The 16,782-nt window shown below is 47.8% G+C and overlaps 1 protein-coding gene across 1 annotated transcript in view; it reads left to right on the top strand.

The window, feature by feature from the left end:
• RASAL2 (RAS protein activator like 2) overlaps window positions 1–16,782 on the top strand; it is a 275,224-nt gene that overhangs the window by 235,090 nt on the left and 23,352 nt on the right. The window contains 5 exon segments of the mRNA XM_028530839.2: window positions 8,299–8,452; window positions 9,906–10,004; window positions 10,533–10,886; window positions 10,888–11,088; window positions 13,476–13,620. Coding sequence (XP_028386640.1) covers window positions 8,299–8,452; window positions 9,906–10,004; window positions 10,533–10,886; window positions 10,888–11,088; window positions 13,476–13,620 — 953 coding nt within the window.

Genomic DNA, 16,782 nt, shown 5'->3' with positions numbered 1-16,782 from the left:
AGACCGTATATTGTATGACTCCATTTACACGAAATGTCCAGAATAAGCAAACCTCTCAAGTCTGCGGAGACAGCGGATGCACGGCCGCCAGCGGCCACAGACGTGTGTGGACGGGGAGTGATGGATGAGGACCGACTGCTGGCGCGCGCGAGCTTTATTTTTGGAGTGATGAAAACGTTTTAAGTGTAGATCGTGGTGATAACTCTGCAACTCTGAATATACTGAAATGCACTTTGAATGGATAGTTTTATGGTATGTGAGTTATATCTCAATAAAGCTGCTCAAAATGTTTTTTAAAGAGTTGGCCAGGAAGTGCCCTACAGTGAAGCTCATTAGTCTGTAAGCTGCAGTCCAGCACACAAAGCTTCCATTGAGCTCGTTAGCGCGTTACTCTCAAATATAAACAGATAGCCAAGATTCTCCAGATATTTGAGGAAATCTCCAGCATGAAAGACAAATAAACAGGAGGAAGGAAAAAGAACCCAAAGGAAACAGAGACAATGCACAGGGCCAAAAACAACTTCAAAACATAAGGCGTATTTTCAGAAGATGAGATGGCACATCTGCGACACGACAGCAAGAAGGAACACCAGTGGAACGAGAAAGAGAACTTGGAAATTAAAACTATAAACGCTAAAGTCAAGTCCCTCTCCTGGAAAATGGAGCAGAAAACCAGAAGAATCAACCCAGAAGATTCTAATAAAAGAGAACAGAGAAAAACTCTGGAGGGGAAACTGTCAAAGAAATAATTCAAGGAAATTTCCCGACGCGAGAAGACGTGAATGTCCACGATGGGAAGGCCACCAGGTTCCCCGCACAGTGAATGAGAAAAGACAGAAGACACCCCGCCAAACACACCCCCTAACACACACACAGCAGTTCCCGGCATTATGAACTATCAGACACCAAGGCTTAAAAAATATCTTAAAAGCTTCTAGAAGGAAAAAGTAGGTTACACATGAAGGAAGGGTGGAGGACAGCATTGGAGCTCTCAGTGGAAGTATCGGAAGCCAGCAGTCAGCGGAGCGGTGTCCTCAGAATTCTGAGTGGAAGTAATGTTTGATCCAACGTTCCCTACGCAGGGCCATCCTTGAACGTCAGACTGAGGGGTTAGTTTATCGTATAAGCAATGGGAAACCTTCAAACACTTACTTCTGAGTAAGGAAATAACCTAATCACAATTGTGCTGTGTGTGAATTAACCCAGCGATGGAATTTCAAGGGACTCGGTTTGCAGAGACTAATTTGGGAGACCCGTTAGCAAAAAGCCACTTGGAAGAAATAGTGGAGGCTCTAAGGAGGACGGTGTCAGTGGGAACGAAGAGGCAGAGACAAGATAGGAGGAACATTTTAGAAGGAAAATCAATAGGATGTCACAAAGCCATCATTGTCCCAAAGCCGTCTGTCAGATAAAAGCCAGTAAAGTGGTTTCCGACAATCAATACTGGCAGCGCTTCCCATTAAAGCCATGTTGTGTGGGAAGGTATCGGGATGGGGAAGACTGATGCTTCTGCCTTTGCTCAAATGTGCTTTGGTAATGCCCAAAAACGGGGTTCAGCGACATGGTCAGGCATTCCAGGATTCCAGATGCCCGTCAGGTTGCCCATCTCCCTGTCTGGACGTGCGGCGTCCATCCTCCAAAGTCTCGAGGTGAAGATAAGCACACGGAGCGGAATGTCCTCACCCCTTCCTAATGTCCCTCCGATCGGAACCTTCCAAGTAACGTCCCCTATTCCGAGGCTCCCTGGCGAAGTTTGGTTTTAAAGGAGTCGGCCTGCTGGTTCTGTGTCAGGAGATACCTAAAGCGAAATGTGGTGATCATTTGTAGGGGGCATTTTTGGAACAATACACTCAGGTTCTTGAGTTTCTCCTAACTAGGACTATCTTTTTAACTTCTTATTTTGAGTATATATACTCACAAGGAATTGTAAAAATTGCACGTGAAGTCTTACGAACCCTCCTCCCAGCTTCTGCAGTAGTGAGCCTTTGTCACTGTGAGTGTAACATCAAAAGCAGGCCATCGACACGGGTGCAGTACTGTTAACTAGACCACAGGCGTTTTTACGTTTCCCCGCTTTTTGCACGCACTCGTTTGCGTGTGTTTATTGTTCTGTGCGGTTTCATCTCACGTGTGCATGGGTGCAGCCCCCGCCACGGCCGAGGTAGGGGATCGTCCCGTCGCCAGAAAGAGCTCCCTCTGCCACCTCTCTGCCGTCGTCTCCGCCTCGCCCACCCACCCCTGCCCCTAGCAACCACTAATGTATGCTTCGTCTCTCCAGGTTTATTTCAGGACTGTTATATAAATGGAATCATATGGCATGTAACCACTTCAGATTGGCTTTATTTTTCCCCTCACTAAATAGAGCCCCCTCGAAATGTATCCAGGCTATCGCCTGTCTCGGTAGTGTCACTCCTTGTTATCGCTGACCCGTGTCCCGCTGTATGGAGGTGTCACAGCTGGGTAAGCCGTTCGCCCACTGGAGAACGTTGGAGTTGTTTCTGGCTTTTAGCTTTTATGAATTAAGCTGCTATGAACAGTTGTGTACACGTAAGTGTTCCCTCCTCTGGGGCTAATACACGGGAGTGCAACTGCTGGGTTGTGCGGGAACAACACATTTAGGTTTATAAGAAGCTATCAAACTCTTTTCTAGAGTAACTTTACTCTTTTACATTGCCACCAGCAATGTTTATGGTGGGGCTTGTGTCCCCAGAGATTTTCACCTATGTTTTCCTCTAAAGTTTTATGATTTTTAGCTTCTCTGTTGACTCAGAATTTATTTGTGTTCAGTCCAAATGTTAATCAAAACTGCCGGGCTGCCCATCCTTGCCCCCCACTCTAGTACAGTGCCTGCCACCTCATGCACTCCAAGTGATTGTTGGATGGATGGATGGATGGATGGACGGATGGGCTGGTACACATATCCATTTATTCAACAAAGCTAGAAACTAATGGGAAAGCAAATAGTCGTGAATTTAGGAGTGATTGACAAGGAAATGTCACGGAACTCATCAGTGCTTTCCTCCCTCATCCTCTTTTCCCCCACACTTCATATTATGGCGGTGAAGGACTGAAAGTCTAACAACTCAGAGGAAGAAGAGTTAGTCTTTCACTCACCATTTAGTAAGCGTGTTAGTTGTGTTGGAGTATGAGTGTGGCTTGGTTTAGTTTCATGGATTTTTTAAAAATTCCATATAGATATGAAATTGTTTAATAGGCATAGTAGAGTTTATTCCATTTGCTATTGAAGGACAAAAAAGAAGGTGTATTACAGCGTGGTGCCATTTCTGCAAAGAGACTTTATATCGGAGGCTGGTTGAACGCTCTGCCCTCCAGAGCGTGTTTTAATATTTATAACCTTGTCTTCCTTCTCTGTCCACCTTCATTGTACATATGCATGCATTTGTACCGGGACAGGTTGAGTGTCATTTTTGTCTGTGGTGATACATTTCCTGCCCGTGTGCTTGTTCAGTTTAAGTGACAACTCAGGCTGACAGGTATCCTTTTTTGCCATCAGCAGCTGGGCTCATTAGACCATCCTGCCCGGAGTCGGAGAACAGGGAGAAGGGAGATCGGCTCTGTGTGTTAGCTTCCACAGAGAGCTCTCCGCGTGGCTGGTGTGAGGGTCCTTTAAAAGCTCACATAAAAGCAGTGCGCAGTAAAAGCCGTGGGGACGAGCTTCAACTGCAGCAGGTAACCCAGTGCAGCTAGGAGGGCTTTTTTTTTTTTTTGACACACAAGTAGAACTTGGATGAATGAGCTTTAATTTCTTTCTTCCTTAACTCAGGGAGGGAAACCTTTAAGATTATAGTAGAGGAAGGGATCTGTTCTTTCACACAAAACATCAAGTGAGGTGTGGTCACAGGTACCAGGTTTCAAAAACAATCGAAATCGGGGAACCACTGTAGATACATTTTTCTCAATATGAGATCTCAGATGCAGTTTAAAAAAAAACTATTAGACCCTTTGTAAACTTGCTGGTATTAAGATAACCAAATTAGCCCTGGCTGGTGTAGCTCAGTGGATTGAGCGCGGGCTGTGAACCAAAGTGTCGCAGGTTCGATTCCCAGTCAGGCCACATACCTGGGTTGCAGGCCATGGCCCCCAGCAACCGCACATTGATCTCTCTCTCTCTCTCTCTCTCCCCCCCTTTCCCTCTCTAAAAATAAATAAATAAAATATTTTTTTAAAAAGATAGCCAAATTTTGTTAATACCACCTGGGAAGGTTTCGGGCAAGGCACACTCCCATAGGACCGCTCACTGGCAAATGTATGCCTCTGTCACTACGCTGACCTGATGGCTGAGCGGTCTCTCCCAGAATTCGGCGGAGCAACCGCAAGTCAGAACTGCCTAGCCAAGCAGAGATCACCTGCACCGGAACACCGGATTTCGTGAGGCAGGAAGCATTTTTAATTAAAAGTTCCCCAAGTCTGGGGCTGAATCTGTAAACATGTAGCAGATTGAGCTAGCACATCCAAGCACCACTGGCGCTTTGGGGAAAATCTGGCTTTTTAAAAAGTTGGATGGCTAAGCTGAGTAAAACCCAGCTGTGATTTCCTTAGCACGCCCTAGTCCAAGTGCTTTGACTCCCTTTTCTTCTGCGTCCGCGTACCCGGTGGTGAGTGAGTTGCCTGTCCGTCGTCCCCCGGCCCTTCTCCCGTGTCCGTCCAGACAGGGACGTGAGTTAAAGCAGCGTGACACTCACTGTGACACGCACTGGAAAGCCTTTCCCTTCCTCCTAGTTCATTATCTCTTAAACAGGTCAGAAGCAGCAGGTAATCTCCAGCTACAAAGCAGTTAGAATGTGAACCTTACCTATCCCATTAGAAGTCTTGGAGGTTTACACAGAAGTCAAGGTTGTCCGCTGACCTTGAAACAAAAATGTAAAATATATGGTGTTCCTGAGTTAGAACTAACAGTGCTTCTGGGAAGCAGTTTCTGGATTACAATGAGAAATAGTCAAATTGGAGCCCTGAATTACCCTGACGTGGAGTCGGGGTGTGGGGTCCTGGGGAGAGGCTGGCGGGTCGTCAAGGGATTCACAGTGCCCGCTCGCCAGGCGAGGCCCTTGCTGAAGGCCATCTAATTGGACTGGAACAAGTTGTTTTAAACTTGTATTATTCTCTCAGTAAATCCACATTCTGCTTTCCATTCGAGAAGTAAGCTGCCGTACAAGCTGCTAAAACGCTCTAGTTGGCAGATCTAAGAGACATCAATTCTGAAGGTACAGGAGGTGGGAAATGTGATTTTGAGGGGACTTGAGATTACTGTTGCTGTTACACAGAAGCCTGTACACAGGTAATGCCCTCCCCACCCCACCCCACCCCCACTCCCCGGGCATCCCCAGGCTGCCTCATCTCCCTGTTGACTGTAGCCCCGCTTCTCTGGGAATTACTTCTGTCTTCTCCGAGACGCTTTCTGCCCAATACGGGAAGGGCTCGCTCATTTACTCAGCGGTAGTGCTGAGCACAGTAGTGACTTGGGCGCTCAGTCCACCGTGTGGGTGGAAGCAGGGGCACACGTACATGTTAATCCGGTACGTAAATGCCGAACAGTAGGAGATTCCCAGCTCTGTATTAGCAACTGCTGTCGCAGTAACCAGGAGGAGTTTTGAACTCTAATTCCAGGAGGCTTGGTTGCGAAAGCTGTTGATAGCTGTGTTTGGCAGTTAGGCCTGAATATCGAAATGAGATTCGTTGGGCATTGGAAATAAGGTGAACAAAGAATTTTATCCAACTTTGAAAGAAAAAAGAATGCGTATCCCAGATAGGGCCATGTAAAATCGTACCTAGAAACATGGAACGAGGGTGAGCGCGGCGCAGGACAGAGAGAGAGAACAGATGAGCGGGAGAGAGCGGGCTTGTGGTTGGGACGCGGCAGTTGCCCTCTGGTAGGTGCAGGGAGAGGCAGGCGAAGCGAGGCGAAGCTTCTCAGCTTGGTCCCCCGGTAGAGTTAAGGCATTGCTCTCCACCCCAGGTTGCCTCGGTTTTTCCCTACAGCCTTTGACTCTGGGAAGTTGTTCACCGACATGGGTAGGGGCCTTGCCATCCCTTTCTTTCTGCCTTAAAACGGGCAGGCTTGCCGAGAGCACGCCCCTCCAGTCCTTCAAGCCCAGGCTTCTCCCTGCCGCCTTCAGCTCCGTCTCCGGATGGGCGTGGCGCCATGGCAACAGGCCCAGCCCAGAGCCCGGAACCGTGTTTGTGTCACCTGCGGGGCCGGAGCAGCCTGCGGGAGAGGAGAGGGAGTGTCACCTGTCCTGCGTCCGTCTGGAAGACTGCGTGTTCTGTTGTTTGTCTTCTTCTTCTGTTGAGGACTGGAAATCACGCCCGGAAAACATTGATCCGAAGATGTTATCAGTGACCGAGGGCAGCAGCAGCGGGGAGACCGTCTTCTGCCGGTTCTCGTCTTCTAAACAGAGAGGTGTTTGCTGAGATGTGGTTCAGAGAGGGCCTGGCTGCGCCTCCGCTATGCTCGGGGGCTGCGCCGCCAGGTGGCTGCGCAGTTGCTTCATGTAGGTAGACGTTTGTTTTCTCTGAAATAAAATTAATTTCTGTTTGAGACTGTCTTCCTAGGGAATTCTAAAAATAAAAGTGAGCCTTTGGTCGTACCTCCTTCTGTTTGAAGTAATGCCTTTTTCTCTCGTGCTGTGAGTGAGGGCTCCGTCCCAGAGCTTGAGACGCGTTTTCCCCCCGGGGGCAGGGGCTGGAGCTGCCGTCCTCTCTCCGTTTCAGAGAGACTGCAGCGTCCTGTTGCCTCAGCCAGGCTTCCCGTGAAGCACGTTGGGAAAGGTTGTGTGGTGATCACGTTAAAGTGAAACGGTTTTAGCACTTAGTTATTTATAGTCGCACCGCCGTCTTTGCAGTATGTACCACGGCATTGTCTCATCCAGGAAAGCAAAAGGAAATAAATGTGGAGCTGTTCCATTGTTATATTTTTATGTGCAAACAATAGGTGGCTTTTGTGCGTGTTTTGTATTATCAATAGTAAATATAAGTATTGGCTTTTCGACCTTAAAAGGACTGCTGGGTATCAGTGTACGCGTTTGCTGGTCCAGACATCAAGTGGTGGTCGGACATTTGTGTGGGGAGAGAAGGATGGAGTAAAATCTGTTGCGTAAGATGCTTCTTACTGTATGGAGTTTGAGTAAATGATGTCAGGGTGGACACAGGGAGAGCAGCCTTCACTGCCACTTTCCTACACCTCGTTACTTCCTAACTGAACTGACAGCTGCCCTGGCGTCGAGTATTTCAGCCCCTTTTCATGTTAACAGGGTTGTTCCAAGCAAATGGACGGAGCTGCTTCTTTAATGTGCTCTGCAGAAACAAACGTCCTCACCAGGGCATCTCTTTCCACCCCATCACTAGGTGTTTGTGCTGGAAGTACATATGCAGAGTTGATTCTGGATGTCTCAGTCAATAAATACTGTAATTATTGAGTAAAACTGCATGGCCGTCCATTGCTGGATTCAAAAGCATTGTGCTTTATATTGTTCCATTGTGTTCATTCCTCCAAGGGCAAGGCAGTGGCGTTCTAGCTCCTCCGGGGACGAGACTCCCAGACTCCTCTTTTCAACAGCCGGGGGAGAGAACCAGTCAGGGTGCTGGAGAGGTGTGGACAAAGAACTGTTCTTTAGATGAGCGTTTGAACATTTCTTTTGCGGGTGGGAGGCTTCTTAAGGCATTTCATTCTTTATTCATATTTATACAGTATGGCACGGGTAGCACCAAAAGGCTGCCAGAGAAGAATGTCATATTGAGATGGAAATCAGACCTTTTGAAAGGCAGGGTCTTGGACTGAAAAGCGTGGCTGTGACTCTGTGTGTGTGTGTGTGTGTGTGTGTGTGTGTGTGTGTTCTTCCAGAGCAGAAAGAAACAGAGTGAGGATTCAGCCACCATTATTTTGTCAGTGATAGGAGAGGACAGAGCTACAGTATGAGAAAAAAGAAATAATATGTCTTTGGATAATACCATTGCATGAATAGGAATACACAAGACAACCTTGGATAGTGTATGTTTCTTCATCTGCAATCCAGGTGTGAGGATACAAACAACGCCTGTACTGGAGCTTTAAGCTCCCTTGAGACTGGTAACATTACCGTGTGTTTTTGTGCTTTAGTGAGGAAGAAGGTGTGTAAGGTCGATGCGGGCCACACGCCCATGGCCACTGTGCTGACTGGCTCCTCATTTACCGTTTCTGCAGCCATGTATCCCTTTCTTGTCAGCCTCCATGGCGCTGGACCTTCATGTATTGTTTTGTTGGCCGAGTGGTCACACTGTCTGACATGCCCTTTTCCGTTGGAGGTCCCGTGGGCTGCCCAAACTGAAAGAGTCGCGCTCCCACGAGTCCCTGCTGAGCCCGTGCAGCGCGGTGGAGTGCCTGGACCTGGGCCGCGGGGAGCCGGTCGCCGTGAAGCCGCTGCACAGCAGCCTCCTCGGGCAGGACTTCTGCTTCGAGGTAGGAGAGGAGGGAGGCAGGGAGGGGGGACAGTCAAGCAACAAGCAGATGTCCTAGCCGGCAGTTCTGTGGTCTCACGGCTGTGGTATTGATTGGATCATCTTAATTGGTTTTCAGTCATGGAAAATTACCTGCTTACAGGGAAAAGATTTGGAAGTCTATTAATCTAATTACATCGGTGATTAAAGTTATTAATGGTGGCTTCTCCTGCCTTTTGGCTTCCCAGATAAACGGGCTCTTAGTGCAGTCCCAGCAGAGCCCGCGAGACTAACAGTAACATTAAGTGAGTGTTTCAGTTTTGTTAAATTGATAAAGATGTCGAACACTATTTTTCTCCTGAAAGCCTAAGACCCTGATTTTAATAATCCTTTGAGAAAATTGACCAAAATGTAATTTTTTTTTTAACTACAACACGGGCAGTTCAAGATCTGGAACTACATCTTATTTATTTTCATAATCCCCTGCCCCTCGCCCAGGCCCTGGTACATAGCAGGTGCCTAATTTCTCAAAGGGACAGATTGCCCTTAACTGTTTCAACATGTAACTAATATAAAAAGTATCACTGAGATGTTTTTACATCCTTTCCTGTGGGGGTACCAAGTCGTGAAACTGCACCTTCGACACTGAGAGCTCATCTCGGTCTGGCCCAGCCACACCTGTCTCAGGCGCTCGCTAGTCGTGTGTGGCTAGTAGCTGCCGTATTGACCAGAATATATAACCTGATTTCACTCACTAGGTTGTAACCGAGATTGAGTTAATGGGTAAGCACACCTAGCACTTTGGACAGGTTGTTTGTTAGCGTTCTTGTCATGAAGCCACTTGAACGTTCCGGTGTTTGGGGGGCCTCATCTCAACAGGCTGTGCGCCACGCCCAGGGTTAGTTTAGGCGCTGGGCACGCAGGTAACACGTCTCATTTTCCAAGGGCGGGGATCCTAGTGTTCGGGGCAACCTAGTGAAGACTGGAAATCACCAGGGGGGCTCCTAGTGGAGGAGAAACGGGTCCCAAAGACAGTAATCAGACACCGGTGACTCTTCCCCATTCCGCGTGGCGCCCTCTTCTGACAGTGCCGTGCGGGCGGCCCCAGAAACCGGGTGAGGAGCCGTTGCAGAGACGCTCTTCCCGTGAACGTGCTCAGAGCTGAGCATGCGCGCTTGCGGGTAATTTGTGCCCTGAAAGGGTTTTAATTCCGATGCCTCTGAACAGATTTGGGTTCCCGCGCTGAATTCTCAGGGGCCTTTGTTCTCACACCTGGAGATGAGTGAGGACGCAAGGCAAAAGGTGGATGGAGGTGTAGATGCAGAAATCACAAAGCTGGCGAACGCCCCTTTGGTTTCGTGTAGCGCGACTTGCATTCATGGCACATGCCTGACTCCCAAAGGATACCCCTGGGAGACCAGAGCCCCCGAGTCCTCCGCGTTCTTTCCCTCATTATCTCCGGCTTTGTGTTGAAGGTCACCTACCTGAGCGGAAGCAAATGCTTCAGCTGCAACTCCGCCTCAGAGCGAGACAAGTGGATGGAAAACCTCCGCAGGACAGTTCAACCAAACAAGGTAACGCTGGCTCCGAGCGTCCAAAAAAATGCATAGCTCCTCCAGCAGTGACTGGCAGAAGATACATGCAGTGATGAGACCTTCATTTTCATAGACCTTTTTCAATACGTTTGCCATTTCAAACATACTATGCCATTTTATGCTGAAAACAGCCTTATCTCAGCCCTCACTGTGGTTTTCCCGGTGCGGATAAGAAGGCCCAGGGGAGGTACGTGAGCTGCCCACTCAGAAGTCAGCACGTGACAGAAATGGAGCTAGAGCATGAGTTTCTCACCTGCTGATCTCTTGCATCAGTCCAGCCAAAAGGGGCTGGGCCGTCTGGGCTCACGGGAGGCGTCACGTTGATGACACTTCTCTCTGGCATCAACGTTTCTCCGCCCCACTCCCACCCCCCCCCCTTTCTCTCTTTCTCTCTTTCTCTCTCTGAAAGCAGTGAAAACATGTCCTCGGGTGAGGACAGAAAAGAAGGGAAAAGACTGTCTTTCTGAGATTTCAGTTCTCAAACTCCGCTTTGTGCCTTTTTTCTAGGACAACTGCAGACGAGCTGAGAATGTTCTCCGTTTGTGGATCATCGAAGCCAAGGACCTCGCCCCCAAAAAGAAATATTTCTGTGAACTGTGCCTTGATGATACCCTCTTTGCCCGGACAACCAGCAAGACCAAAGCAGACAACATTTTCTGGGGTGAACATTTCGAATTCTACAGTCTTCCACCTCTTCACAGCATCACCGTTCACATTTATAAAGATGTGGAGAAAAAGAAAAAAAAGGACAAGAATAACTATGTCGGGCTGGTCAACATCCCCACGGCCAGCGTGACCGGTCGCCAGTTCGTGGAAAAGTGGTACCCGGTGAGCACACCCACGCCCAACAAAGGAAAGGCGGGGGGGGCCTTCCATTCGGATCAAATCGCGCTTCCAAACCATCACCATTCTGCCTATGGAGCAATACAAAGAATTTGCGGAATTCGTCACCAGCAACTACACCATGCTGTGCTCCGTCCTGGAGCCCGTGATCAGCGTGAGGAATAAAGAGGAGTTGGCGTGTGCCTTAGTCCACATCCTTCAAAGCACCGGGCGAGCCAAGGTGAGTGGGGAGGGAGGGGCACGCTGCCCCCACGCTGTTCCCCGCCTTTTAGGCAGGAACAGAGACCCCAGCTCGAGGAAGACACGTTGCTAATGGCCAAGTAAGAAGGAAAGAGGTAAGAAGGATACCTATTAGCAGATCTTAGATCAAGAAAAGGTGGTGATTATAAAACTAAAGCAATAAAGTGGAGAGACCACAGATATGTATTTCAGGTTCATGTGCATTGAAGATAGATACCACAGCGCATTCTTTATTGTCGGGCAAAATACATGGGAGAATTGGCGTGGTAACCCCACAGCGCATTCACGATTGTTGATGTACAGTCCAGGCCTGTGCCCGGTGGTGGTGGTGTTACGCCTCACAGCGTCCCGTCTAAGTTCAGAATAACTGGAGACGCATCCCCGGGTCACAGAAAGAGGTGTCCCAGAGCATGCTGGGATCCAGAGCATGCTGGGTATTAATTAGCAAACACCTTCATGGGATTAAAATTTACATTGGGAGTAAAAATACCAACAGATGTTATATAATTGGTCTAATATGACCCTTCTCTTATTTCATCCTGGAAAGAAGTAAAATTTGGGGAAGGTGAACAAAGAGAAATAAGCTAATTGTATGAAGAACCACCACCGAATGATGGCCTTTGAGCAGCCCGCACTGCCCTGGCGTGACCGCCGCCCCTGTGAGGCACACCCGCTGACGGGGCTGAGTCACTGCCGCCTGCACGGTGGCCATGGGGAGCTTGTGTTTCAGACCCAGGGGCGCTCAGAGAGAATAATTTATTCAGAACTTAACAGTAAAATAAAGTGCTATTACGGTTTCTTGATATAAGTCAGAATATGTCCATATATTCAACATTTAGTCCCTTATCTCACTGCCTTGCTGTTGATTATAATTTTGGTGGTTGAATTTACTGATAATAATGTCGAGCTTTCTGGTGTTAAAAAAGCCTAAGAACTTGGGGGGAAGTGTCATTGAAGTTTTGAGTGTCATATTTGAAATTGTATGGACATGTTCTTCCTGCTTTTCAGTTGCTCCGAGCTCAGGGTATGTGAAGGGCTTTTTAAACAACTTCCTTGAAGTGTAACTTGCATACGGTCAACCGTACCCATTTCAAGTGAAAAATTGAGTGATTTTTGCAAGGTAATGTTCCCACTGAGACCTCCGGCACAGCCAAGACACAGAACGTTTCCACCACCCTGAGGTCCCCCCTGCCCCTTAGCCCAGGAGTTTCCTTGGTGATCCCTAAGCCCGTAACTCCTTTCACGTGGCTCAGGCGCCCCAGGGCAACCCCATGACTGTTTAAAATGCTTAGTTCTAACAATAGTAAATCAACATAGTTCCTGTTTTTGGATTTTAGAGACTTGGATATATCCAAAAAACATTTAACATGCAAAATATTTGATGTTATCAGCTTTCAAACTGAACGATACACTTTGAGTTTTACATCAAATTCTTTAAGACCATGGAGAAATGAAGTGGCTACTTCTTAAGGACTTGACTTCTCACTTTGCCTTCCTTCTCCATGGACGATGGGCTGGGAGTTGGGGGTGGGGGGTGGGTAGCAGACAAATTGCCTAGAAAACAAGTTTAGGTGTTGAGTTCAAGAAATTCCAGGTTGAAACTGTGGACCAATTTGTGACTGTTGGATATTGAATACCTACCATGTGCAGAAATGTTAAACTTAAAGTGCTTAAAACTATAGAGATAAACAAAATCAGACACTGTCTTTGACCCCATGGGCCTTACAGTCTCTGGGGGGACGTAGATGTTAATCAAGTAATTACAGAAATAAGCAGTGCGATTACAGTGAGAAGTGCCGAGGCGTGCGCTGTGAAGTATGGACTACGAGGCCCTGACTCCTGGGGTTCAGGTCCGAGTGGGCTTCACTGAGGCAAGGATGTGCGAACTAAGACCCAAAAGATCCGGGGAACTGGCTCGGTGACAGGGCAGGAAGGATGATGGGAGCGAAGTAGAACTGAGAACAGCATTTGCACGAGCTGTGGGGCGAGTAGACAGCATGGAGGGTGAGGAAAGGCTTGGTGTAGTCCAGGACCTAAGGGGAAGGCCCTGGCTGCTGGAGCAGAATGCAGAGAGAATGGCACGAGATGAGGCTTAGGAAGTAGACAGAAACCAAGACATACAGAGACTCGTAGGCTGCGCTCAGAACTGTGTGGTCTTTATCAAAAGTGCAATGGAAAAATCTGTGAAGGACTTTCACACTTGGGGGCGGTGACCCCTGAGATTTTATCCGACCTGGTTCTTTCCCAGGAGTCGGGCAGCGTTGGTTTTAAAGCAGGGTTCCCGGGCTGCCTGGCGTTTCATCGGTCTCCTCCGATGTGTAGTACTTATTCAGTTGCTTTCTGCCTGACGGAACACTATTCCACCAGGACTTCCTGACCGACCTGGTGATGTCTGAGGTGGACCGCTGCGGAGAGCACGACGTCTTGATCTTCAGGGAGAACACCATCGCCACCAAGTCCATCGAGGAGTACCTCAAGCTGGTGGGGCAGCAGTATCTTCACGATGCACTGGGTAGGGAGAAGGGGACGTGTTTTCTTTTCTGCCCCTTTCAATTGTAAGTCATCTCACCCTCCTGAGACAAACAAGTTGAGCTGGGCTTCTGCGTGCTGTTTAGGTCGAGGTGACTGGAGGAGTATCCACGTGAGTGTCAGCTTGGGCGGGTCTCGGCACTGCTCACCAGTGCGGGAGCTCAGTGGGTTTATTATGACTGCTCAGAAGGAGAAAGCCCATCAGTATGAGTCCCCACCCCCCCGGCCCCTCAAGTGTCTGAGAGACTCAGCAACATTAGTGGGTATCCCTTCTGAGGGTGGCCTGTTTCCCCAAAAGTGCCAGGTATTTATATCATGATACAAATACATTGTCTTGAAAGTGTTTAACATGCGTTACCATGCATCAGGAACCAAGAAACTCTCGCCACGTCCCACAGCTCTCGGTTTCGGTCTTCAAGGCCTCCAGAATTCCCAACAGTAACTGATTCTTGTTCGCTCAGTGGTTCCCGCTGACCAGGCCACTCTCTTCAAGTCCAGAGTCACTCACGAAATTCGGGCGTCAGCCACTAGAGTCAGGTTCTGTGCCAGGCCCTTCGGTGCCCGTCGTGGTAATGCAGATGGGAGGAGTTCCTGGAAGGGCACCGGCACTTCTTCAGCCTCCACAGCCCTGTGCTTCCCCCAGAGTGGGGACCAGCTCTGTCCCATGGAAGCACAGCGGAGTCATCCGTGACTAGCTGGAAGTTTCTAGTTGTCACAAATGAAATTCAGTTTAATGACATTTTATGTAGCCCGTTGTATCCAAATATTAACAGGTAATCAGTATACACATTACGAATGGGGTATCGTACTTTTTTCACACTATCTGAAACTCGGTGTGTGTTTCACACTTGTTGCACATTCCAGTTTGCACTAGCTGCACGTGAGGTGTTCAGTGTCATCGGTGACCGTCAGGATAGACCATGAAATACGTTGAATGAGTGGATACTGTCTGCCCTGCAGGAGCTTACAGTCCAGGAAGGTCATAAAAATGGGGATATCCTTACGACCAAAAAAGGGAGAAGTCCTGTGCTTTTCCAAAGAATTAAAGAAATTGATTCCAACCGATACAGAAGCAAGCACCTTTAATTATATGGTTGAAGTTTTCATCATAAGCATTAAATAAAATAAAAAGACTTTATAGTGAAGTCTCAGTACCAAAAATACTTTAATAAGTACAGCTGAGCACTCTGAATAAAAGTTTTGCTCTATTTCACACCATTTTGGTATGAAATACCAAATATTATGAAATATTATTTTAAAAAGATGCTATTTCCAGACAACTTAAAGAATTCTCAGGGAAAATGGCCACATCACGTAATCTCCTCTTCTCTGGAGTAGAGCATCGCTGTTCAGTGCCCAGGCTCTGCCCGCGCCAGACCGACACCTCCCATCCGTGAGCCCCCGCTCCCTGTCCGACTGGACGCAGATGGCACGCTGATGTCCCGGACACTCGGGACACACCGCCCGTGAGACACAGAGGGGAGGTCCCTGAAAAGGCCTGGTCTCCATCCTCGGTGGCAGAGGCAAACTCTGTTTTTAGCAGGAATATGTTCATACCTGTGGACTCATTTCTACACACGAAATTTGGATAGTAACGACTTGGTGGCTTATACAGAAAACACACAGAACATTCTGGACACGAACGTCCATCTGGACCACATAGTGGGCACCGTCCCCTTTGGCTCTGACCTCTCTCAGAGACAAGAGTGAAAGTGGACCGTATTTTGCCATGTGGAATGCGCACTTTTTTGCCCAAATTTGTGAGGGAAATACAAGGGGGCTCATTATACATGGGTATAATAATCCTCTGTACAATGCGCACTAAAACACGGGTGCGAATTATACACGGTGAAATATGGTAAACGGATTATTGAATCCGTCTCGGTAATTTGGGATTGGATAAGCAGCTTCTGGGTACAAACCTATAGAAGTTTACCTTTTAGTGTGGTGCTTTCCACATTGTCAGATGCAGATTATAGTTTCAAAAGTGAAAATAATTTGCTCTGTTATTGAGGATTATAAATATGTCATAATCAGGGGGAAAAATTTTAGACTGCAATTATAGACAATTTCCCTCCAGACCCTTGAGTTATTTGGCTCTTTTCTTGAAGGATAAAAGAAAAATATCCTTAAAGTTTACAAATTATTTATTAACATTAGTATCATTTCCCCGGAACTGGTGTAACCTAAGGAAACAGAACTCACTAAACAGAATATTTATAACATAAATTTAAAGGTGGGTCCATTCTTACACGGAATATTTGACAATGATGATTTTAAATTTAGGTCTTCTTTAAGTGGGATAAATTGTGTAGAAGCACATAGCATAGGAGACTTGGAGAGCGTGTAAATACAAATCTTGTGAGAATTGGTAAACATTTTTAAAAGCTGTTACTAGTTTTAGCTGTGTTACTCTAGGAAAAATTGTGTTAAAGCTGTCCAGTTTGCACGTGCACACTTACTGTACAGAGCCCCTGCCGTGTACCAGGGACCATATCAGACACTTCCCTCTCGTGCGTCATCGCTGACGCTCACCGCAGCTCTGCAGGGCGGAGTTGTGCTGTTTTCCAGATAGGGCAGCTGATGCTCAGGCTGGTTCAGTGACCGTTCAAAGTTGCCCACAGTCAGTGAGTGACGGGCCCAGGATTTGACCCTCGATTGGCCTGGCTCCAAAGCCTTGACTTTTCAGTACAACAGTTTGTTTCCCCGTCCCCGTGCGCTTTCCTCTCAAATAACCACGGCCCGTCCTCTATCACAGCTGCTTTTAAAAGCTTTCCTGTACCCCACTACTAACCATTTTGCTAGAAAATGCTCTTTGTATCACCACTGCTACTTAGTTTTGCAGACATCATTGTTTACTATCATGAAGTCTGTTATAACTAGACTGAACCTGAAGCAAGATAAGCAGATTTGAAAGGGTCTTTGAAATACCTGCTCCTTCACAAAGGCCTGTAAAAACCCAAGAACACACACTACCGGCTCGTAAACACTTGCTGAGCACCTGCAATGCTCTGGGCGCTATTTCATAGGCTGGGGTCTGGACACGAACAGAACCGGTGCCGACCTCCACAGGTGCTGCGGTCACACAAACACAAAGCCGAGTGAAACGCGCAGCAGCGGACTATGTACAGGGACAGTGGGGGAT

Source organism: Phyllostomus discolor, chromosome 14 (genome assembly GCF_004126475.2).
Source record: "Phyllostomus discolor isolate MPI-MPIP mPhyDis1 chromosome 14, mPhyDis1.pri.v3, whole genome shotgun sequence".
In the NCBI taxonomy this organism is placed as follows: domain Eukaryota; kingdom Metazoa; phylum Chordata; class Mammalia; order Chiroptera; family Phyllostomidae; genus Phyllostomus; species Phyllostomus discolor.
This window is presented reverse-complemented; position numbering and strand designations above follow the sequence as displayed.